The sequence below is a fragment of the Amphiura filiformis genome, chromosome 3 (genome assembly GCF_039555335.1).
Source record: "Amphiura filiformis chromosome 3, Afil_fr2py, whole genome shotgun sequence".
In the NCBI taxonomy this organism is placed as follows: Eukaryota; Metazoa; Echinodermata; class Ophiuroidea; order Amphilepidida; family Amphiuridae; genus Amphiura; species Amphiura filiformis.
Window position 1 is genome coordinate 24253855 of NC_092630.1, and position 26966 is coordinate 24280820.

The following is a 26966-nucleotide window of genomic DNA, read 5'->3' on the forward strand; positions in this document are numbered from 1 at the left end:
GGCAAACTTTTTGCCTTATAACATACTTCGCGTCCACAGCAGCCATTATTTTATATGTCTACAAATTATTTTTAGTTCACGGCATGTCTTTGTCTGGTTAATAATCCAATTAACTCTAATTAGCTAGTGAGCTACCGGGGTGGATCCAGAAATTTTCAATAGGGGTGGGGCGCCGAGCCACCGACGCCACCGCGGCGGCTCGGCACCCACACAAAGTCAGATGTCGCTCTGCAAAAGTACACAGAGTCAGGCGCCGCTCTGCAAAAAATAGAGGGGGCGCGCGCCGGGTGCGCCCCCTCTAAATCCGCCCCTGTGTGGGATTCTAAGATGTCATAATTGTAGCAGTAGAATAGTATCGCTTTATTTCAAAATCCATGTGAAGATCCGATCCTTCCATCTTCTCTCGGTAAAGCTTGTCAAAGATTTCATTCTGAGCTACTGTAAACTGTGTTTTCCAGTCTCCGACTAGTCATGTAATATTGATAATCATAATTAATTAAAAAAGGCGAACAGAGGACATCTTATTTGTAATATCATGATGGGGTCTCTCCCTGGTTAAAGGTTTACGGGGATGTGCCGCCAATCCAATTAACTCTAATTAGCTAGTGAGCTCTAGTGGGATTCTAAGATGTCATAATTGTAGCAGTAGAATAGTATCGCTTTATTTCAAAATCCATGTGGAGATCCGATCCTTCCATCTTCTCTTGGTAAAGCTTATCAAAGGTTTCATTCTGAGCTACTGTAAACCGAGTTTTCCAGTCTCCGACTAAACCTGTAATAGTGATAATGATAATTAATTAAAAAAGGCGAACAGAGGACATCTTATTTGTAATATCATGATGGGGGGGGGGGGGGCTCTCCTGGTTAAAGGTATACGGGATGTGCTAACCAATTGTGCGCATTTTGTCAAAAGTACCCTTTTAGGGCAAATGTGGGTGATATTTGGGTTCTTTTTGTTGAAAATTGGTATACTGATGGGTAGCAAAAACAGCAAAATGTAGGTATAGAGAAAGCCAGCATCTAAAAGTCTGTATGCCACATACGCGTACAAATGTTTTGGAAGACCCCCCCCCCGCAATCGTCAACATGTAGGCTTTCAGAAAAAGTCCGATGATACTGTGCTGGACTTGTCCTTTTGCTGACATTGGCGACTTTTGGTCGAATGAGGTCGTTGTATAAGGATGGCAACAGTGCACAAACAATACAACATCATAGGACTTCGCCTGATGTTTTTCACACATCGAAAATGCAAGGTTAGTTGAATTTGTTGGGCTGAATGTCAGATTAAACCCACTTATGTGCAAGCAATGTTTGTTTCCAGTTCTTGCCTCTTCCACCGGTGCCTATTTCACATTTCCAAATTTGTTTTTGTGTGTGCTTTTATTATTATTATTATTATTATTATTATTATTATTATTATTATTATTATTATTATTATTATTATTATTATTATTATTATTATTAACTGTTTATCACTAACACGTATGAATTTACAATTTACGTTCGACTACTCTAAAGTATCATCATTTTCATTTTCATTTTCCTATTAATTGTTTTATATCGCCTAGTTTAATACTGTTCTCAATGACATCTTCTACATAGCTATTATCAGCAGCGAAGCAAAACCGCTTAAAGTTGGCGAATTGTACGGTACTGAATAATGAAGGTTCAAGTTAAGTCATAGCAAGATATTACCTTTCCTGATAGTAGATGGTACGCCAATCTTGTTCTTTCCTGACTTTTGATCAACCGTATGAAACCTTTCTTTCATGCTGTCCAACGTACTCTTGTTAACAACACGCTCTATGGCTTCAACTGATAGAGGGCGCCCTACAAAATCAGCTATTTGGACAACCGCCCCTCTAAGATCCTATTAATAATCAAAAGATAATGAAATACGCTACACTCAGTCATTAAACATTCGAAACATAAAGCTTACCAGTAATGTGAAGGTGACATAAAGGCCTTCTTACTCGCCACCGCTGTATAACACATACAGGCCCGGGCGCGTAATTTCTTTCTGCAACCATAATGGGCCGCAATATATCACTAACCGCATAGTCCGAGGCAAGGTTCATTATTGTCAGGGTTAGGGTCTTAGGGTTAGGGTCTTATGGTTAGGGTTAGGGGTTAGGGGTTAGGGTTAGGGGTTAGGGTTAGGGTTAGGGTTAGGGTTAGGGTTTAGGGTTTAGGGTTAGGGTTAGGGTTAGGGGTTAGGGGTTAGGGTTAGGGTAAGGGTTAGGGTTAGGGTTAGGGATTAGGGTTAGGGTTAGGATTATATTCGTATTTATTATACTAGTAATAGTATATTGTGTGTATGCAGTTTATTCCGTAATCAATAAGTATCATAAACAAACACATTTCTGGCACAACGAATCATAGCACAGTCGTGTAGGCATTAGACTATGGATACAAAGGTTGTGGGTTCGAACCCCAGGTAAACCGTTATAGAATTTTAATTCTATCGATTTCTTTTTATTTTATTAAGTAAGAGGAAATAATAATGGTAATAAACTCGTGTTATATCTAGCCTCATAGGCCTATTAATTACATGTATGTACTATGTGTTATCGCATTGCGGCCCATTATGGTTGCAGAAAGAAATAACGCGGCCCGGGCGCGATATTTTTTTTCCTAGTCAACATTTGCATCACATAATACATTTACATGATATAGGCCTATATGAGGCTGGATTGAGCTGTGTTCAGTTTTATACGGCGGATTTATTGCCATAATTATTACCTCTTACTTAAGGGATCTAAAATGAGCGTTTATTGCGTTTCGACAGTATTTTTTGTGGGACATGAGAGCACCTCAGACCTATCGAATTGCATTCTGAATACGAAGCATGTCTTTCTGATATCAAATAATTTTCATTTTTTATAATACAAATTTTATGACAAATTATAAAAATTTGATATTTTTCAAATTTTTGATATATAACAGTCCTCGAAGTAAATTATATAAATCTAATGATATATTCTTAAAGTGTATGTAGCAGGAGGAAAAGCCGACGGTCAATTGAACATTTTGACCTTTCATATTGAAGATATAGATTTTTTTCCCAAAATGACCTAATTTTTTTTTTTTTTTTTTGAAAAAAAATCCATATCTTCAATACTAAAGGTCAAAATTTTTAATTGATCGTCGGCATTTCATCCCACCTACATACACGTTAAGTATAAATCATCAGATTTATAAAGTTTACTTCGAGTACTGTTAAATATCAAAAATATCAATTTTAATGATTTGCCATAAAATGTGTATTAAATTGCGAATTTCAAAAACCAAAAGTATTTGATATCAGAATGATATTCTTCGTATTCAGAATGCAATTCGATATGTCTGATGTGCTCTAATGTCCCAACATAAATACTGTCCAAACGTTCATACCCCAGCCCTTAACAAAAGAAAAACAAATTTATTCCAATTAAAATTCTACCAGGGTTCGAACCCACAACCTTTTGATTAACAGTCGAGATCGAATACCACTACGCTGTGAGTGCTTCTGCCAGAAATGCGTTTGTTCATCATACTTATTGATTACGGAATAAATCGCAAACACACGATATATATATATATATATTACTTGTCTATTACTAATAAATACGTATATAATCTCCAATCAATAATGAACCTTGCCTCCGACTATGCGGTTCCTATACAAATGTTGACTAGTAAATTAATATAGGCGGCCCGGGCATAACATACAGACCCGGGCATACAGGCAATTTCGAATGTTTTGGACAAAGTTAGTTGCAAAAATTTCAGTGGGGTTTTATTAATGTCAGTCCGAACGCTTTTAATAGGTTTTAGCTGTCTAGAAGGGCCACTGCATTTACAAAATTGAAGGCTTCATGCTTCCTTCAAAGGACAGATGCTCTTACGATTCATTTTTTTTTACAAATCATGCATATAATAATAGTAACTACAAAGGAAGAAGGGAACGGCGACATTAAGCATACACTAAATAAACAATCATTTCAACTCACCCGTTGCATATCTTCATATTTCAGAAATAGAAATGATTTGTCATGGCGATGTTTTTTCCAAAATTGCAAGTTATACTTGAAGTAGCCTCCCCAAATCGCTACAAATAGAAAATTGCGCAAAGTTATTGGAAATGGAAATTGTCGAAAAAATTATGACTTAATTGTCTCTGATAGGCCTTAAAATAATCGCGCACCTTTAACTGTACTGTGACCATTCCTTTTCAGTTTCCTAGGCTGACTTACTTTCATCTGTGCAGAACTCTTCGAAAAACGTATCCCATAACTCATGTTTAGGGTTGAATTTGCCAGGCCGAACAAAGTGCCAAAAGGAGACGGCTGAATCCTTTGGGTTGCGAAGTACATATATAACCTGAAATTGATTAATCCATCAATAAATCAATCAATGATCATCACCATTTGCATATTTTCAAAATAATAATATATCAGTTGATAATGATAAACCTTTTACCTTTCCTTTCCCTTCATATATCTGTTTTGGCATCATATGCTCAGGTAGATGTGTCATCAACACTCTAGGCGATGAAAAACTCTTGCATCTCTCATACTGAGGTATCCTCATGTGAGATGGAAGGTGCTCGGGAATTTTAGTCCCGGGTTGAACATGGTCCAATTCGATAGGCATAGGTTGTTTAGTGCGGTCAATCTTTTCCTCATGGCCATCTGCAAGCACAAGATTCACGATTTCAGCTGTCCAATGTGTTCCTGAAAGAAAAGTTGCTTGAACCTTGATACCCGACGGGAGTTTCCATAACTTGTCCACCTTTTTCTGACCACCTTTTCTGACTAACCTTTGCTGTGAGCCCTGTGGTATTTAAATCATACACTATAAAAGCAATATGTTCTGGGTGATAATTTGCAAGCTTTTCTCTGGGACTCGTTAATAGATCAAATGTTTTTAAGGGTACGTGACTGTTACAGCAAACACTATCATGGTAAATAAAATGAAATTTAGCACACAATTAATTTTTCTGATGTATTTTGTAATGGTGCTCCCTTCAAACAAGGAAGTGCTTCCTAGACTATTCGCACTTCCCTATTAAGATTTTCTGCTTGTTTGTGTAATAAACAAGCACCATCTCAACAAGTATTCTATAGATGGAAAAATACAGACTCTCTACAAAGACTGCCTACAAAGAAAAACAGAGCAATCAATGTGGAATGGAGTCAGAGAACTTGAACAAAGAGAGCGACATCTGATACTGAATGAGATGTGCAGAGGTCAAACAGACAGAGCAGGCATTGATTTCAAAAAGAAACAGAAACTGTTAAGAGACATGAAACCACAAGAACACAGGAAATGTCTCACTAGTCTGGTAAAAGACGTATATGAAGATGACATGCTTGAAAACCTCTATGGCTGCGCCAAACAAGGACAATGGCTCAGATATGACTCTGCCATGCAAGTAGATACATCTTTGAAGAAGCTCTTTTATGTATGGACACCAGAGCTCCTATATTTCCATGTCAATGCCATCCACGACCAACTTCCATCACCAGCTAATTTGAGACTCTGGGGAAAGACCAACCTTGGATCCTGCCATTTATGTCATCATAATAACTGTACTCTATTCCATATCTTAAATGGATGCAACTATTCTCTGCAGAGTGGTAGATACAACTGGAGACATGATCAAACACTGAAAGCTATAGCAAATGGCATAATGCCCTTCACTGAAGAGGCAAATAAGAAGTCGTACACCCCTTCAGAAGATATCGTTATGCCGTCAAAGCAAAACATTCTGACAGATAGATCTGATTCAAAGCTGGAAACCGTCTCCATGTGAAGATAAAGAAGACGAACCAGCACAAGACACTCAGACCTAAATATGTCAAGTGACACTTATAAATATTCCTCAACGACACTTTTCATAGCTATACACTAGTCCTGCCTGCTGCCTTACATCACCCCGGGTGGACCGTTGCAACGGTGTGGCACTTGCTAGTGTGACAAGCTGATTTTGTTCATTTGTTAGTTAAACTGCAACAAGGTGATTTTTCCAATTTTGTCATCTTCCAAGAGAGAACTACACCAGAAGTGCTCATCTTAAGAAGGGTGAAATTAGACTCCGAAGATGACCGCGCTGGTGATCTACCAATGAACTACCCCTCCAACTGATAGTAAGACTAGGTTCATGTGACCAGTCATTGTCCGTAATGACATTGCACACCCCAGTTCCAGCAGTGCAAGCTGACTCTAGCTCAAGGGTCTGCTGGGGGCATTGACTTAGCACGCTGGTTTACGCCACTCATACCAGCTGTGCCTAGCCTGAAAGTAGGATGGAGTGCCCAATCTCTGATGATGATTTAATTAAATCTATCTCTGAGGGAAGCGGGACGGTTGGGGCCCCCTAAAACCGGTTTAACCCACCAAAGTCTGGTCCTAAGTCCAGAGACCTCAGAGATTCCTGCTTCGTGGACACAACGTCTGAGGATGTCCTTTTGAGCTCGCCGCACTAAGGCTGGTGTGTACGCAGGTGCTCGGGATCATTTCGGCTGATGGAGTTCATGTCAGCACTGGAATATGCTCTGAGGGAAGCGGGACGGTTTAACCCACCAGAGTCTGGTCCTAAGTCCAGAGACCTCAGAGAATTGATTGATGCCTACCCAAGACAAGGAGATATGCAGTTCAGGAAATAATTCCCAAGACACCTTCAAAGAGGCATTATAATGGAGTGCTCATCTGTATAAGGGTGAAATAAGGCTCCGCAGAGATTGCGCTGGTGCTCTACAAATGAATTACTTTCTCTTACGATGCACCCTTAATCAGTAGCGTATCCAACGGGAGGGGAGGGTGCAGGGGCCGAGTGCCCCCTGACAAAAAATGAAAGAAAAAAGTGCCCCTTTGACAAAAAATGAAAGAGAAAATCTGGAGGGTCCCTTTCCACCAAAATTCATCCCGATAATGGGCCAAAATAGTGTAAAATTCAAACTTTTTGTGCGCTGCTCGCGCAGATTGTCACAATAAAACAACAACAAAATATCACAAAAGAAGGTCAGAATAGTGGTCAGAAATAGTGGTCAGAAAAGGTGGTCAGAAAAAGGTGAACAGGTTATGGAAATTTCCAAGTCCGACCACGTTCATGTATTATTAAAGATGTTGCGTATTCCCATACCATTCTGCGCGTATAAAATGAGCACGCGAACGACGCAAATCATTATAATAACCATTTTTAGTAAAATACCTGCTTTTGGATACGTTGTTACCCAGATGTCATCATCTCTGACGTCATAATCTTTCAAGGCTTTTACCGCTCTTTCTGATACATGCCATGGAAACAGGACACCTTCATGAACTACTTCCGGTGGCAAGTCACCCCTCAGGTTAGCCAGGTCAGCTATTGGAATGGTTGTATCTTGATTCAAGCAGTCACATGTTATGGTAGAGTATATATATCAATTATACGAGGTATTTTTGTAGTGTGTCCAAATAAAGCTTACCGGTTGATTTGACATTGTCTTAAGGGATCGGATAGCAATGTTTGTGCAATATTTTTGTGGGACATGAGAGCACATCAGACACATCAAAATTGAATTCTGAATGCGAGGAATGTCCTTCTCATATACAATAATTTAGACTTTTGAAATGTTTATGCCAAATTATTAAAAATTTATATTTTTTACATTACATTTTGTATGGAAAATTTTGACCTTTCGTATTAAAGATATACATTTTTTCCCGAAAAGACCTAAATTTTTTAAATGATGGAGGGCTTTATTTCCCAGCTACTTATATTTGAATACATATTATTAGATTTATAAAGTTAACTTCGAGGACTGTTAAGTATAGAAAAACTAGTGTGCTACATGCTCCGTTTTAATTTTTATGATTTCAGTATAATATTTCAGAAGTTATGAGAAAATTAAATCATAACACACTGTATTATGTCCTATTTCCATGTTTTACATATTACAAAGCCAAACTTGGTGGGTTTGACAATATTCAAAAACATTTATTTTATGATTTTTTACATTTGTCACTATTTTGTCAAATATTAAATAAAACACCCTGTTTAAAGTTAATAATTATTTGAATGCATAATAAATGGACTCTAAATACAGTAGACTCTATACCACCGACTGAGCTATAACGACATAATATATAAGCTCTACTAGAATATGGTATAACATGAAAAGTGGTACCTTTTTTCTCAGGATTTTCATCCGCCATCTTTGAATATTTCTACCGATTGTTCTGAGTGAAAACAACAGTGAGAGAGTATTGTAAAGTAAACAATGGGCAATTCTATAAAAAAGTAAGTCCAATAGCGTTTTTCGTTCCTTGGTCCAAAAAGGTTTAATGATTTTTGGAGATTTTAATCTTTATACTAAAAATTGCTATATTATATATACACTAGGTTCGTCAGAGATATAGAGTGGTAGGGATATTTGAGACAACCCACCCCAACTTTTTAGATTCTTGAGCGCCGTGCTGGCAAATTGGGTCAACCTTTTCGTGCTTTTGATGGGGCGGCAAAATGTACCTTTTCTGTAGCCCCCCATCAACACCCCTCCCCCTACCCGAGGTAGGAGCGGCCACGGTACGCCACTGTCCATGCTCATGCTAGTATTTTCAGTGACAACATTACAACATTGCAAGTCACTGTGTTGTTGTTTAATTGCTTATGGAATGCTGTGGGACTGTAGTGGTCAGCGACAACCTGTAAAGTGTGCCGAGGCTTGTGGATCAACGTCTAGGCGTTGTGCCTGTGCGTAGCGCACAATAAATCACTGCGGTTTTTATTAAGTATACACAAAAATCCTTATTTAGGCTAGGGGCATCTTAAAGGGAGGGGGTATGTGATTTTCTTAAATGATCGCAGGTTTTTCTCCGGGTGCTCTGGTTTTCCTCCTGCATCTAAAATCGGACCTCTTCCCATATCCCTGTCCCATCATACCCGGATGGCGTCTCTTAAATTTAGTAGCGCCTCTGAGCACTATTGGGATTAGTCTGGCTTCGGCCGAATGTTATAAATGATCCAGGGGGATGTAAAACATCATGAGGAGGGAACTTGACAAAAAGTCACATACAGAGTTTAAAAAACCCATTCCCCTAAACAGTCCCTAATCCTCCACAAAGACCACACTAAATCATCAGTCAACAGCCTTAGTATGCTACAGAAGTCAACTTAAATCTCAATGCGAAATATATACAGATACTTACCTTCAGTTTACTAACTATACATAATAGCACCAAGCACCGATACATTGAATATTATTCATCACGATTACTGCTATCATTATATATATTATATAGATGTATAGTTGATGAACGTGGACCTTGATCTGTCTATACTCAACTAAAATGAAAATATTACTAGCGCTATCGTGGTTCAAGAGCCATTTAGGCGGTGGCTTCTGATTTTGGTCAAAGGCCAAATATCAAAATTGTGATATTTGGAAAGTTTTGATATTTGCCCTTTGACCTCGGATTGATTGTTTCATGTTCCCTTCATATCAAGGATTCTTTGCACACAACTTAAGCCCAATGGGACACATTCCTGATACTGATCCTTATATAACCTGGGTTTATTTTAATTTATAGTAGGAGTTGCATTTTAAAGATTTTCACAAAATGGCCTCTAATAATTCGTACATGACCTTTGAATTTGTGTATAACTTGTACGAAGCATGGGCCAACGGTGGTCATAGCATGTAAGTTAGGTAGGACTAGTAACATTTCAAAGATATCTATATACAGGGTGAGTCAAAAAAACTGCAATAGAGCAAAGAATCGATATTTATGAAAGAACCAAATCGAACTCTCACAATATTGAAAGATTCTATAAATGCTACACTCAATGGCCACCTTCTGTGAAAATATGAAGTGAATCGCAACTACCGTTTAATTTTGATGAGTCCTTTTGTTGCGATACCCAATTTCGTTATTTGTCCACGAGGTACCATGTATTTTGAATGAGAGCACACAGTGCGCGGTAAAGGCACCATATCTAAAACTGACTTTAACTTAAATAAGGTTGATTTTTGCGTTAATTTAATTTATTTTTTTCTGTTCAAACAAACTTTCTAACATTACTTTAAGTCCTTCATACCTCACTCGACTCCAACTCCAGTTTTTTAATCCCAATATGTCCAACTTACTGGATATTTTGTAATTCACTCCATTTCAATTTGCGCGCATTTCATTTTGACATTTGAAAAACCCGCCTGCAAATTTGTATGTTTTTGATAGAGAATAAACATCTTTAAAGTAAAGGTAAAATGAAAATAACAACAAATAATGTTTCTTCTCCTTAAACAAGACCAAGGGCAATATCACTCTGGATGCTCCATTTTATTTTAATGCCAATGAGGTTAAGAAAATGGCAGTTGTTCCAAAACAACCTTACACAGAGTGGGCTGACATTCAAATTCTAGATGTCTCTTGGACACACATTAAAATCGGGTAGCGCTATAAAATGTGTCATAAAAACAAAACGGTAAATGCTAATTCCTTAATTTTTTCACACAAGGTCACTGATGGATATACCATAATATAAAATGTTTTCAAACCTAAAAAGTTCAACCCGGTTCTTAAGTAAAAATGGATTCTTTTCTCTATTGCACTTTTTTTGACTCACCCTGTACAAAATGACCCTTAATAACACCTACCCCAGCAAACACAAAACGTTTTATGACATTATTTGAAGAAGGTTAGAAAATATTGCCAGAAAACGTTTAAATGTCTTTTGAAACAAAGGCCGTAGCCACTGAGCCACCGTATCCTCTTTATTATCCTCCTTATTATTGTTACCTGTGTATATGTTTACCTGTGTAGCCTTTCGAATATGCTTCTCACGTGTAGTTTGTGTATAATATGTGTCAGGTGTGAAGCAAACATGAAGGGTTAACATTGTCGCGCGTCTGCAGATACCCGTAGGTGCTTATATGAACTTTCATTTAATATTCTAAATACCATTTTGAACCAAGCACATGCACCTCAAGTCAAATCTGCTACCTCTTTTTAAGCAAAGATAGTCAAACGATATGGCCTTGGTGTTGAATATTAAATAATGGCTCATGGAGTTACCAATAAATCATAGAAAAATTCTTACTCAAATCATCTATAAGTAACGTTCAGATGCTGATATTTTCAAATTGTTTATAACCGAAGCTGTGTAACCGAACTGTCTTAGCCATCCCAAATCTCTGCATACTATCGTATTATCTGTCATACAAAGACGCTCAAGAAATGCCATTTATAAATTCACCGCATATACCTTTCCGATCGAATGTCATTTGTTGTGTTGGGTTGCGATGCATTTCGAGACGACTTCATTTATTCACACCTGAAAGAAAACAGAGAGTGAGGGAAATAATAGGCAAGAAATAAGTAAAGTGTCACTATGTAAAGAGTGACGTATACTTGTGAAAACGTTATTTTCGGACGTTGATATAACGTTATTATGACGTTGTTTCGACGTCAAGTTATGAACGTATTATTCATACGTTGTTACAACGTTCAAATAAATAAAATAATACGTTCCCAACTTCACGTCGAAACGACGTCATTACAACGTCATAATGACGTTATATCAACGTCCGAAAATCAACGTCGAAAATAACGTTGTCACGAAACGAATTCGAGTTCACAAATTTACATATTTACAACGTACAAGACAACCTAAGTACAATGTCGGCGAACGTCATGAAAACGTAGTGTCTTGGCTAGGAAATGCAATATCTAAATCCATATAGTGAAAACTCCCAAAGTCAAACAACTTATCTGCAAATAACCAAATGCTGCGTTTTAACCTGAGAGGGTAAGTAATCCGTAGTATTTATCAAACATGTATATGTAATTGTCTTCATGCCTGCTATATATTCCTTTGTATTCGCGATAAGGTGCAATCCATCAAATGAATGAAGTAGCTATTAAATATTTACACCCACACTTTTGGTTGAATGGCCTAATTGTTAATTGATGATTTCGTATGACTTTTGGCTTCCTTATCATCAATTTTCGTCTACACAATACTCCGGATGTCACTACAGACGACTCACTACAACGTGCGCTAACCGCTATCATGTAAATCGACAGAATGCAGTTTTGTGATTTTGAAAGTGGCACAGCATCAGTCCTTAGAATATGACTTGCAAAAGGTTCCTCTTTGTTTTTCTACAGATAAATGTCCTCATCATATCATATTATGTTTACTTCATTCAGGGGTTACCATGACCTAAACCGGCTGCGAGATCTTTGTCATCTGTCCAACAATTCAAATACAGTAATGGAGAGAGCGGATACTTTTTATATTTTTGCCTCCACCTGGAATCGAATACTCGTTACGTGTACTTAAAGACCTTAACCATATAATAGGGCCACACTGCGCTTGTTTTGGACATTAGAGAGATTGCGAAATTTACGTGAAACGTGACACGGGAACGCGAACAGCAAGCTACATTAGTCGAAAATCGGTTATTATGCCCTCTAGAGGGTGAAATCTATTGTGAATTGGTCAATCGTGGAATTACCGTAAGGCGATTACGTTGCGGTTGGTAGCAAAAAATGACGTTCCAAAATGACAAAAAAACGCATTATAAAATGCAGAAAAATGTGATGTTTATTATGTTACGAAACGAATCAAAGTATCCTAATAGAACAAGTAGAGTCCGACATGTAATAAAATCCATTTTGGGGGTTAAAATTTGATCTCGTATAGACAAGAAGAAGTGAACAAATTTCGATTTTTTTCGACGCGAATTCGAACGGGCAGATTGCCTATTCATTTGTGTGTGGAAAATGCCGTCCAAAAATCAGCTTGCGAAGAGACGTTTTAGGCAAGATTGTGTCGTGTTACGGCATAAATGCGGTATAATTGTCTATTTGGGACGGGGAACAGAAGTTCGTGCAACGCTATTTTTCGCCTTGCTTTTTCGTTGTGCATTAAACAGCTGTCAAATTGTTTTGCTTATGGATACTATTCAACACACTCCAAAATGTTTTTAAAACATGATAATGCATGTGTTTTTGGTTTTAGTTAAAACGTTTTGATAACATATCGATGTATGTTTATATAAAAATCATGAAAACTCGTGTTATACGTACTGAACAACAACATTTTAAGCCAAAATTCGAAATGCTATAGTAAAATATCATTTGGCAAACATATTTAAGTGTCTATTGTGTTAGAACGTTTATCAGCAAGTTTAGAACAAAGGGTTTTTTGTATGTTATTAAAACTTTTAATGCCCTTGACCCTCACATAACCTTTAACCCGACATTTAACGTTTTCTGTAATATATTTGTGTTTGCTGGGTAGTAATCGAACTAGGCATATTAGATTATCTATTTTCATTTTGCTTTAGAAAGTAAACAGGGTATTATTTATATGATAATGGAGTTTGTTTCTTGTTATTCGAATAATATACACCAAGACTTCCAACACCAAACTCTGTTTAGATTATTTAGACAAATAGCATACACGTGTGAATATAGGCCTATACTCATTTTCCAATAGCCCGCAAAACTCAAATATCGCTAATCTGGACTGAATGCTTAGAGCATTATAACATGATTATAGATACAGCCAGTCGTATTTGCATATCAATACCGAGGAAAGTAGTTCGATGAAAGAAGATAATCTTCTCTGGTTCGATGCACCCAAGGTGAATCAATGGGTGCTTCTATTACCTTGAGATTATTTTTGTCTCAGCATAGCGCCATCATGATTGCAATTGCGTTTACACGTAGTCTTGGTTCAGACTCTATGCGGCTATCACGAACATACCAGGAACGACGAGCGTTAGGACCGACACAAACTGGCTGTGTAGGAGGCTAGTTTGGATGTGAACGGACTATGACGTTCTACCGTAAAATGCAGAAATCCGTAACCCGTATGGCGTTTCCAGTGAACGGCTCTCCGCAATCTCTCTATTGTTCTTATGTTACGGAACGCTTTTAAAAATAAGTTAAGGTGGCTGTGTACTCTCAGACATGCATGTAGTAAAAGTGCAATAACTTTGTAATTATTCGCGCAAAACATATAAAAGTATACATTTTTATGAAAGCAAGACATCAATAAATCTTAATATAAATACAGATTTGGGGTAAAAACAATAATTTTAAAGAAAAACAAAAAAAAGTGAGTTTTTGGCAATATTTGTTAGGTACATCATAACAAAAAAACACTCTTTCCAAAATATTTTATTTTGTTTTTAGCTCAATCTCGAGGCTCCATTCCAAAAACCGTTTTTTTATTTTTTTGATATTGGCCTTATTTTTTGAGATATTGACCATATAAGGCATCAAAATGAACTTTTAAAATTCAAAAACGCCTATTTGCACAAAATGATGCCCAAAATCGGAAATAGACCAAAATATAAAAAAATGAGAAAACCGTTTCTTGAGTCGATCATGCTTTTTACGATGATCATATTTGCTTACCTATAGATGCTGTATTTATTGAGTTATCGTGTACCTAAAACGTCATTTTACCGAGAAAATGAACATTGAAATAATGGCCGTTGAAGTTTAAAGTGGTCACATTTTGCACTTTCATCGAATCTCACAGGAGAATGCGACAGTTTTCGTTTTTGTAACTTATATTACGTGAACATCGGGTAAATCCACAGCCCTTAGAGAAGTTTGAGCGAAATCCATTCATAACTTGATATTTAAATCGGGGGAAAGAACTTGAAAAAACCCACATTTTATCAGCTAAAACGGAGCCATTTAACCACTAGGTTTTTGTGAAATCAGTGCTTCCGTGGTGTTTCCATAAGATGCGCCGCGCATGCAGATAAGCGTCGCGTATGCGTCGCGTATTTGTGCGTTAACAAATTGCGCGATACGCAACGCGATGAGTTGTTGCGCGCGTGTACCTTGCTGGTACAACAAAGATTTTCTTTCCTTTTCAATTTCAAACACGAGTGGAATAGTGAAATAAAATCCTTATAATATTGCAGTTGGAGTTTACAAATCTGGATTTCCATTCCTTGTATTTATAAAAAACATAACAAGGTACAAACATATCATAAAAACTCAATTTTGAGAAAGAAACAATGGCTAGAGTACACAGCCGCGTTAAGGGCTATTGGCATTTAAAAGCGATCTCCGAAAAGTTTTTTGATACGTTCATTAATTAAGTTAAGCTTCTAACGATACACGGAGTGGAGTACCGGGATTTGTAACCTTTAAGTTACAACCTTTAACTTATGTTCAAAAGACATGTAAGTACTATGTGAAAGTAAAAACAAAGTAAAATATGTATCAACATGAAGCCAATATGCTACTGAGGCATATACTCAAATGGCAATACTCAAATGATAACCATACAATTATAAAGCCAAGTAGATGCAATTGAAACTGTAATCTGAGGAGTATAACACAAATATCATAGCGTGAAGGTTACGCTTTATACCAAAGTCACCAACTTTTAGCTGCATCAAAAAAAAGAAATAAACATGATGGTGTTCCAAGGATTAGATAATAAGATATGCCACATAAATATTTATTATTTATTAGGGAATTCCGTCATTTAAGGCTGGTAAGAGCCTACAGGCAATATTTCGGTAAGTTTCGTTAATTTTGCTTTAATAATACAGTATATTTCTGTAGGATAATACATTGATCTTATAGGCAATGAGTCAAGGAAGCCACTGGTCACATGTATATTTTCATACCGCGCTCGCAGACATTTTCCGTTCTGTCACTTTGATAAAGTACTCTTGTACGATCCATCAGTGTTTATTTTATTTTTGTTTCATTAAAAATCGTTGAAGAAGTAAAAAGTCCCTTGTTGGTACGTTAACTGTCATTTAAAATTTGTGTAATATGTGTGTACGTCTCAAAAATCCACGGTTTGACGGGAAAATCTATAGTTTGGGACATAATCCTCATTTTCCTGTATAAAAGGAAAAACGTTCAAAAAATAACTGACACCTGTCTGGTAGAATGGAGATGATTATAGACTTACATTTATCCTTATATTTCGAGCGCGAACATAATTTACATCTCGTTAGTGATCCTGTGTCATATATTGGGGTACCCAAAAAGGTGGTTTTGTTACATTTTGATGTGCAGCTTGAACTTCAAAACAGTGTCGCTTGAGTATTCCTTCACTTAGAAGATTCAATTATTCTATATTACTCATGTTTTTATTCTGTTTTAAAATAAATTTTAATTATTTTCTTATGACGTTTGGTATGAAATGTGCCCAGGGTGGTTGAGGATTAGGAGGAGGAGGATTAGGAGGAGGGATTCGTATCGTAAATTTGATCTAAAACCTCCTTTTGAATTTGAATTTAGTAAAAAAATGTCTAAATGAACTCCCAGACATCTAAACCAAGTAAATAAATACAGAAGGTCATTTAAAAGACTAATATTTGGTCAGAATAATTGTAAATGTGGAAAAAAAGAGGTGGGGTTAAATCCCACCTACTTTGTGATTGTTTTTGCCCGCACTCTCTCATTTTTTAACCGATTTCCATAAAAAAGGTGTCAACTCAGGCTCAGGAGGATGAAACACTTCAAATGAGACGTGTAGGTAAAATGTTTGAAACGTTTCATTTGTTTACTATGTAACACAAAGGTACGCCACATTGTGACACATGACCTAGTATGTTGTTTATGCTCCAATACTCCACTGGGATGTAACAGCACTACACACTAATGTGAACTTTCCGGTTAACGGAGCTTCGTGTGTTCTCACTTAGCAGATGTGGATGTTGTAGCGTTAACATTGGTTATTGATCTATCACCAAGATGTCGTAAGTGTTACAACATTTAAGTCTTCAAAGTAGCTATACCTTGACAGCTCTTGGCGGAAGTATGTTACTTCCAGGACAATGAAGATGTAATACGTTAAACCATAGTGCACTTTCCTCATGTTTTGTTGTTAGTTTTACTGTTGTCTCACATGTAGTGTAATAAAGAACCATAAAAATTATAAACTAAAAATTAAAATAATAATAATATGTAATAATATGTAAAATGCGCCTGTTACCGATGCTATATTATCAATGATAATTCGTGCAGGAGTGTTTATAATCAGGTAAGAAAGTAAATGTATGCGTCAGCAAATGAGATCATTATTCACAATGTGAGTAAGAGTTAGGATGTCGGTAGGGTTATAATTATTGCAAGACGAATACTCATAGCAGATAAAAACAATCTGTATATGTGCATATTTGCGTATCTGTGCATAGATTTACTTGCGTATAGTAATGTGCTTGTAGCAAAGTAACTTTGCGTGTTTTAATCTAATTGCAAGTGTGATGCGAGTGGTATAGCGTACACGTGCGGGCGCATTTCTGTTGGTATACGATGGACCCTGAAGATGTTTTGTGTTCTATTTAGATAGTGGTGTGTAATGTGCGCATAAGGTGGCAAACGGGTGATTATTTTATAGAGGTTAATCGTTTTTGCATGGTGCTCATTGCGTGTGCATGAAGGCATGAATGCATGAGAATGTAGGAAAATTGTCGCCAATTGCTGAGTGTAAAATTCGTTCTCGAAAAAAGTGTCTGCATAATTCGATTTGTGTAGTAGAAAACCGGGAAGAAGAGTAAATGCTATATGAGACAAGAGCAAAACAAACAAACAAACAATAACAACAACAACAACAACATCAACACCAACAACACCAACACCAACAACAACAACAACAATAATAATAATAATAATAATAATAATAATAATAATAATAATAATAATAATAATAATAATAATAATAATAATAATACACGGAGAACCGGCATCAGGAAAGTGCACTATACTATCATGCTGTCATGCATAAGATCTTCACTGCCCTGGAAGTAACACACTTCCGCTAAGAGCTGTCAAGGCATAGCTACTTTGAAGACTTAAATGTTGTAACCATCTTGGTGATAGATCAATAACCAATGTTAACGCTACCCCATCCACATGAGAACACATGAAGCTCCGTTAACCGGAAAGTGCTCATTAGTTTGTAGTGATGTTACATCCCAGTAGAGTATTGGAGCATAAACAACATACTAAATGAGGTGTTAATACTGTTCACGCTCGAAATATGAGGATAAATGTAAGTCTATAATCACCTTCATTCTACCAGACAGGTGTCATTTATTGTTTGAACGTTTTCCCCTCTTATATACGAAACTGAGGACTATGTCCTGAACGATAGATACAACGGGTATTTTTTTAGATGTACACATATATTACACACATTTCAAATGACGGTTAACGTATTAATTAGGGACTTTTTACTTGTTCAACGATTTTTTAATGAAACAAATATAAACACTGACGTTTCGTACAAGAGTACTTTATTATGTTTATCAAAGTGACAGAACGGAGAATGTCTGCGAGCGCGGTATGAAAATATAAATATGACCAGTGGCTTCCTTGACTCAATTCCTATAAGATCAATGTAAACGGTTCCAAAAAAGTAAGTCCCCCTAAGACATTTGAGTATATTCCAAAAACAATTATTTTATTTTAAAGTTTGGAACATAGGCTAATTAGTTATGCATCAAGTGAGCGGGTTTTTGTTGCTACTTTTTATCATCTTCATTGCAAAATGCAGTCATTTACGATATTTTCGGCCAAAAAAAAGAAGCATAATTGAATTTAATTAAGTTTAAGCCTTTCCTGATTTAGGTATCACACATTCAAAAACAGTTCTTATGGTTCAGTAAATTCAATAAATTAAATTGAATGCTGCAGCTTATTAATGTCTTTCAATAATGAATAGGCCTTCCTTCATGTGAGATGGCTTCCAAGCATCGTTCTTCTCTGCTGTTGGTCAAGCTGGTTCCCCGCATGCTTCAGGATTTGCTGCAAAGTCCTATAAGGTGATGTGGTCCCTCACTTGTCCGCTTGTAACAAATCGAGTCTTGATAAAGGCCACCCATATAAATGTTTTTGAACCATTCAAGGAATGACCAATGAAACAAGTGTATAGGGCCAGCATAAAAGATCTAACCAGGAATCTGTTGGTCCATCGGTTAAATTAATCAATGAACACAAGATTTATCATTGAGGTTACAGTTGTTCCTTCCCAATAAATTAAATTAGAATGAAAAACTTGTTAAATTTACACATTTTAATGCATACAAAAAGCCAATTTAGAAAATTGCAACTTTTGTTGATGAATAAAATTTTCATAAATGATCATATTATTACTCACTGAACCATAAAACATGTTTGAAAAGTGTAAAAATTAATTCATGAACATCTTAACTTAAGTTATTTTAATAAAAAACAAAAAAATGTAGAAACATACCTTTTTGATTAATTTTATTCAAGTGAAAGAGGTCTGAAACCAAAAGTCATGCATAAAAAGCCTATGTAGAGAAGTGCAGATTTTTTTTGGCCGAAAATGTTATAAATGGCTGTATTTCTCAGTGAAGATGATAACAGATAACAAGAAAACACCATTCACTTGATGCATAACTAATCAGCCTGTGTTCCAAAGTTTAAAACAAGAGAATTAATCAATCCGTTTTTGGATTATACCAAAAATTCTTAGGGGGGGGGGGGGCTTATTTTTTTGGAACCGTTTATTTTCCTGGAGAAATAAACTGGCAGGCATTTAAGCAAAATTACCGAAACTGGTAAAATATGGCCTGTCGGCTCAGTCTTAAATGACGGAATTCCCTAATAACTAATAAATATGTATGTAGTATAGTATTATTTTATCACCTAATCCCTGGAATGTTAATTTCAATTTTTAAGGCAGCTAAAAGTTGGTGACTTTGGTATAAAGGGTGATAGGTAACCTTCACGCTATGATATTTGTGTTATACTCCACAGATTACAGTTTCAATTGCATTTTAAACTTGGCTTTTTAATTGTATGGTTGTCATTTGTGTATCGCCACTCTCGTCACCTGTTGTTGGTAAACTGTTGGTAAATCAGTTAACGTCTACATAGTACTTAAATGTCTTCGAATATAAGTTAAAGGCTTAAAGTTACAAGTCCCGGTACCCCACTCCGTGTACGGTTATCAGCTTAACTTTTTTAAAGCGTTCCGTAAGATAAGAACAATTTCCAAAATAAATGCAGTGTGGCCCATGGTTAAGGTCTTTAAGAACCCGGGTATTCGATTCCAGGTGGAGGCAAAAATAGAAAAAAAAGTATTCGCTCTCTCCATTACTGTATTTGAATTGTTGGACAGATGACAAAGATATTGCAGCCGGTTCAGGGTATGGTAACGCCTGGATGAAGTAAACATAATATGATATGATAAGAACATTACTTTAAAACTGCGCTTTATTATAATAAGTAGTTTTCAACATATTTTCCACATTCGCCTTGCTATAACATTGAGTTGTGTTATCTGTTGACCTAGTGACTAAAAGTGTTTTTAGGGGAAAGTGTTAGCTTTCGTTTGATATAAAAAAAAAAATTCTTATTGGATGAAGGGAACACTTGAGGTTTTGACAAAAACCAATCAAAGAGGCCCATTTTTTAGCTAGAAGCTTCAAAGCTCCTACATTGCTATGCACTCAACCGTGTAGTGTAATCAAAGATTGTGGTGGAGACATTCGCTGCTTGTTCTCTGCTTGGAAGCTCTTGGGACGAAAATGTGTGCTCAGGTGTATCGAGGTGGAAACTATGCGCACGATGGTTTATAAAGTGCGCTTCAGACTCCGTATTGTACGTACAATAGTGTATGTACAATATTTTTCGTGACGTCAGAAAGTATTGCACGTACAATAAAAAGTATGTACCGGAAAAATATATATTTTGCCACAATCATTGGTTGCTTAATTGATACGGAGTTGCCAAATTTCTAAGAGTGGTAAATTTAGTGCAGTGTTCGTGCACGGAATGATGAACATCATTTTATGTCTTCTTGTATTCAACTGTACTTGAATTATTATATAATCAATGGACACTTTTAAAGTTAATAATATTAATACTGATATTAATATAAAAAAATATTAAAATTGTAATAATAATATAAATGGCACATTCAGTTCTTATTTATTTATTTATTTATAGATTTATTTATTTAGGCCTATTTGTTTATTTATTGATTGATTGATTGATTGATTACTGATTGATTAATTGATTTAGAGATTCATTTATATTTAGTCATATATTGATTTAGTCAGTTTCTTAAGTATTATTTGTAGGCCTGTAGACCCGGATGCAACGCCTTCTATACTTTTTCATTAATTATAGGCCTATTAATAGTAATGCGTTGAGATTTAAAAAAGTAATATCCGCCTTTATTTCTTTCTTTTTGAAATGATATACTCGTTACAAAAACAAATCAGCATGGAAAACATTTTTTTTTCGTCAGAGGCAGATATTTGGTCTAATCAGTGTAAGCTACAAAATAGACGATCTTTTAAAATCATTTTTAAATGGTTTTTTTTTTAACCTTATTGTTTGTATTTGTAATGTTCACACAATCTGACAATGTCCCAACTTATACCTAATGTGAATCGAGCCATTTAACACGTGCTTGTAGGACAACGATTTTGAATTAAACATGTTAATTGTGATATTTTAATTCCCTAGAACACCACAGTTAAGCGTCCAAAATTGTAAGTGGGCTTTCTTTTATTTTACCTCATTATTTCGTTAAAATTACTCGAAAACCCTCCTAAGAGTTGTTACTAATAAACATTTCATAATTTTGGGCAAAAGAATAGCCAAATAGTTGACCGAAATCGTATATTTGCACCAATATTTGACTGAAATCGTATATTAGCATTACCGTCCCTTCGTGGCTTTATTGCAAGCCAAAGTGCTGCTAAATGTGAAACGCGATTACTTAAAATATTGAGAGAGTTTCAACTATACGAACATATTTCTGAAATATGTCTCTCTGATTGGTTGATTATCAAGAGGATTACGGCATCCTCAAAGCCTCCTGCTGTAATTCTCTATTCGATATCTATTATAGGACCGATCTTTTGAAATCCATACAACCGTGTCAAATGAAATAGTCTCGAATCATAATTTGTGCACGATACAACGTTGATAGGCCTACCGTACGTCAGATTTCGGAATTTTATTGAAAATAGGCATAAATTACATTGAACAGGTTGAATGCTGGCAAAAGTAGACAAAATAACTATGGGTCGAATTTACATTAATCAGTGTCCTGGGCCTGGGTAACATTTAGGACTCCTTCGCATTCTAAAACAATCTTCACCAAATGTCCTTGCTTTCATTTTCTCATTTAATTTGTTTTAATTTTAATTAATTTCTTTATCCACTGGCTCTGTGGTAAATCCGGTATTGCCAAATATTTCTCGTCCGTTATCCGTGCTAATCTATTTATTTATTAAAATGCACCATCTATTAAATTCCTGTAATACAATGTATAGGCCTAGTGTATTTGACAACAAAGTTGTTTTTATTTTTGATTGGAATTTGGGGTTCCAATTTACAAGTGGTCTGTTTTTACACGATTTCATATATAAAATATGTTTGGGCATGGCGGAACTAGTATATGATTAAAAATAGACATACTATTAGGCCCCCTTTTTTAATGTTTGTACATTATTAATATTAATATTAATGTACAAAATGCAAACGAATGTATATATATTTGATTGTTTTGTAAACATTAAATTTGATGTTTACTCATAATTATGTCTGGAAAGTCAGGGATAAAACTAAGGAGTATCGGTATTTAGTTTCCTGGGAAAGTGGATCAGATGAGCAGTGAGTAAAAACATTCCCTCTAAATGTTTATTTTATTTTTATTTTTTAATGAATTTATTAGGCCTATTGGTAAAGTGCAGAAAAACCTCCAAACGCACTCTAGGATTTTTCATCAGCAGCAGTAGAAATTTCTCTTGCATAGATTTTCGGGTGACCTCGCTTGGATTTAGCAAACAATGAACCGTCAGGGTTTTATATTATATAGCGCGTTATTTAATCTGATTCAACTCGTCGTGGCACGTATATTTATTGGACGTGCAATACTTTTTGACGTCACGAAAAATATTGTACATACAATATTGTACATACAGACCGACAAAAGCTACGTTGTGGGTTTTATATGTACAAACGTTGTGGGGTTATGTCTATGTACGTACTAAACGACGTAAGGGGGGTGTTTGTTCGTAGAAAGTGACGTTATGGGGTATAAACATACACTTTTTTAACACTTAAGGTCTTTTACATATGAAAACGTTAAGCGGTTATATTATACCCATGCCTATAGGTATACCTACCCCCTCTAGAGGCCGTATATGGCCATTAGACTTAAGGGGGTAACAACCTAATGTAAAAAAACCACACAACGTTCCATACTACCAATTTGTACCCACATAACGACCCTGTGGTAAGAGCGTACAATACGGAGTCTGAAGCGCACCTAAAGCGCGCTTCAGACTCCATATTGTACGTACAATATTGTATGTACAATACTTTTCGTGACGTCAAAAAGTATTACACGTGCAATAAATAGTATGTACCGGGAAAATATATATTGTGCTACAATCATTGGTTGCTTAATTGATACGTAGTTGCCAAATTTCTAAGAGTGGTAAATTTAGTGAGTGTTCGTGCACGGAATGATGAACATCTTTTCATGTCTTTTTGTATTCAACTGTACTTAATATTAAAAGGCCTATTAATACTAACGATATTAATAATATTAAAATTGTAATAATAATATAAATGGCACATTCAGTTCTTATTTATTTATTTATTTATAGATTTATTTATTTAGGCCTATTTGTTTATTTATTTATTTGTTTATTTATTTATTTATTGATTGATTGATTGATTACTGATTGATTAATTGATTTAGCGATTCATTTATACTGACATTTAGTCATATATTGATTTAGTCAGTTTCTTAAGTATTATTTGTAGGCCTATGTATTTATTCTGGTTTTGATTTGATTGATACTGATATTTTCATTGTTTTTTAAAGTTTTGGCATGTAACATTATACATTATAACACGTTGTGTTATGAATTTGCAACAGCTTTTTACATGTTGATATCGTTGAGGCATGTTATGATGGTGTATGTTATAGACCTACTTATGATCATCCCAATACATCCATAAACGTGTTAATGTGAGATTACTTGAAATATATATTTCAGAGTTGAAAGAGTTTCAAATATACGAACATAATTCTGAAATATGTCTCTCTGATTGGTTGATGGTCAAGAGGATTACGGCATCCTCAAAGCCTCTTGCTGTAATTCTCTAATCGATATCTATTATAGGACCGATCTTCTGAAATCCATACAACCGTGTCAAATGAAATAGTCTCGAATCATAATTTGTGCACGATACAACGTTGATACGTCAGATTTCGGAATTTTATTAAAATAGGCATAAATCACATTTGAACAGGTTGAATGCTGGCAAAAGTAGATAAAATAACTATGGGTCGAATTTACATTAATCAGTGTCCTGGGGCCAGGATAACATTTAGGACTCCTTCGAATTCTAAAACAATACTTCGCCAAATGTCCTTGCTTTCATTTTCTCATTTAATTTGTTTTAATTTTAATTAATTTCTTTATCCACTGGCTCTCTGGTAAATCCGGTATTGCCAAATATTTCTTGTCCATTACCCGTGTTAATCTATTTATTTATTAAAATGAACCATCTATTAAATTCCTATAATACAATGTATAGGCCTAGTGTATTTGATAACAAATTTGTTTTTATTTTTGATTGGAATTTGGGTTCCACTTCCATTACACGATTTCATAATAAGATATGTTTGGGCATGGCGGAATTAGTATATGACTAAAATAGACATACTCTTAGGCCCCTTTTTTAATGTTTGTAGGCCTACATTATTGATATCAATATTTATGTACAAAATGCAAAAGAATGTATATATATTTGATTGTTTTGTAAACATTAAATTTGATGTTTACTCATAATTATGTCTGGAAAGTCAGGGAAAAACTAAGGAGTATCGCTATTTAGTTTCCTGGGAAAGTGGATCAGATGAGCAGTGAGTAAAAACATTTGCCCTAAATCTTTATTTGATTTTTATTGTTTTATGAATTTATTAGGCTACTGGTAAAGTGCAGAAAGAACCTCCAAACGCACTCTAGGATTTTTCATCAGCAGCAGTAGAAATTTCTCTTGCATAGATTTTCTGGTGACCTCGCTTGGATTTAGCAAACAATGAACCGTCAGGGTTATAGCGCGTTATTTAATCTGATTCAACTCGTCGTGGCACGTATATTTATTGCACGTGTAATACTTTTTGACGTCACGAAAAGTATTGTACATACAATATTGTACGTACAATACGGAGTCTGAAGCTAGCCTAAGAGAATCGTTTTGTATAGAAACCTTTCCACATGTATGCGGACATAAGTTGGTACTTTATTGATTCGCGCATTAACGAAACCGAACAATTCTCGCCTATTACGAGCTGATCATAGTATAGCGATGATGAAAAGCCGACCATCAATTGAAAATTATGACCTTTCATATTGAAGACATACATTTTTTCCCCAAAAAGACAACATTTTTTGGTGTTTTTTTTTTGGGAAAATCTATATCTTCAATACGAAAGGTCAAAATTTGTATATGATGGATGGCTTTTCATCCCAGCTACATACGCTTTGTGTATATATCATCAGATTTATACAATTTGCTTCAAAATGCAATTCGATATGGCTGATGTGTTCTCAGGTCCCACAAAACATACATGAAAACGTTCTTTGATTTTGGTAATGTGTGGAAATATTATTAATAAAGGGACTCATCGCCTAATTTAATCTGATAAAATAACAAAACTAAAAGCAGTGAGCGGCGTTGATTTCGCATCTAGGCTCTGTTTACTTCTTCATAATGTTCACAATGTTTACAATGTTTATAATCTTCACGATTAGTTTCCATGGCATAGAATTCAAACTATCTCTAAGCCTTTTAAAACAAATCCTACAAGTCTTCATTAAAATTTTACATAATAATCATTATTATTAATCTAATGAATATTTTCATAATTATTCTTGATTTTGTATTACTCTCAGGCTTTCAATGACTTCACATATTTTTGAAGTGTTTGAAGAGATCAATCAACTATACTAACAATGCCAAAGGACCTGTACTCTATACTTGCAACTATAGGGTTTTGAGTTTACCAGTCATACCACGATCATATCATAATGAACTAGTTTTTTAATGTTAATTGCATTAACCGCAAATAAGTTCATCAGGATTGTCAATGAAATAAATATAGCAAATTTCTTCTTAGCAAATCCAGAAATAGATGTTACATACCTCGATCAATGACAGTTTCGTGCTAACACTTAGCACTTTCTTAAATTGAATGATCAAGTCCTAAAACAAATAGCGTCACCAACGTCAGCTCCGTTAGGAAGCAGCCGTCGAGGTGCAGGGATTGGTCATTCAATTTGAGAAAGTGTTAGCACGAAACTGTCATTGATGATCGGGGTATGTAACATCTATTTCTGGATTTGCTAAGAAGAAATTTGCTATACATATTTAATTGCATTAACGTATTATTTTCAGTATAATTTACAAACTTCAAATCAACGGAAATAAGGAGAGTGTTGGTCATGAATAATTAATCAAGTACATAATGGACTATTAGCAATTACAAGAAACTATAAAATGCAGAAGGTAAGAAACTATGACAGTTTGATCATCTTGTTGATATAGGTAAATTACATAACAATTTCTGTACAGGATAAAGCATGTTTGATAACTTATTTGGAAAATGGATGTATTATTTGCGTAAAACATTAATAACTAAAACCGGTTCATCACTTGCACTTTATATTTCGATATTTGATAAAGACATTTAGAATTGATAATAAATATCCCTGAAATTTCAATCACATCCATAAATACGCAATGAACACAATATAATCTGTTGATGATTAAAGACATTGTTTTTTACAACTTAAGTTAAGTTTAAAACAGGTGCGAATATTGTAATAAAATCTGCTCAATTCACGTTCTTAACAATTTCGAAATGTCATCTTTATTGGTTTTTGAAACACTGCTTTACGTTATCTTATCTTGAGACGATACAATCACTATAAAAG

The 26966-nt window shown here is 35.4% G+C and overlaps 1 protein-coding gene across 1 annotated transcript; it reads right to left on the reverse strand.

Annotated features, from left to right (window-relative positions):
* Nucleotides 1-621: 621 nt before the first annotated feature.
* Nucleotides 622-8181, reverse strand: LOC140147132 (sulfotransferase 1A1-like). Its single transcript, XM_072168910.1, has 7 exons — nucleotides 8154-8181; nucleotides 7196-7366; nucleotides 4462-4715; nucleotides 4236-4362; nucleotides 3993-4090; nucleotides 1696-1870; nucleotides 622-772 (listed from the first exon to the last, which is right to left on the reverse strand). Exons 1-7 carry the CDS (start codon nucleotides 8179-8181, stop codon nucleotides 624-626), a joined length of 1002 nt encoding a protein of 333 aa, XP_072025011.1. The 3' UTR covers nucleotides 622-623.
* Nucleotides 8182-26966: the final 18785 nt, after the last annotated feature.

Bases quoted from the DNA above. Each gene is read 5' to 3' on its own strand.
- LOC140147132 (XM_072168910.1), bottom strand. From the start codon at position 8,181: ATGGCGGATGAAAATCCTGAGAAAAAAG. The intron at 4,716-7,195 runs GTATTTTACTAA...CTTTTCTTTCAG, and splicing joins AACAACGTATCCAAAAGCAG to GAACACATTGGACAGCTGAA. The intron at 4,091-4,235 runs GTAAGTCAGCCT...TTCTATTTGTAG, and splicing joins AGAGTTCTGCACAGATGAAA to CGATTTGGGGAGGCTACTTC.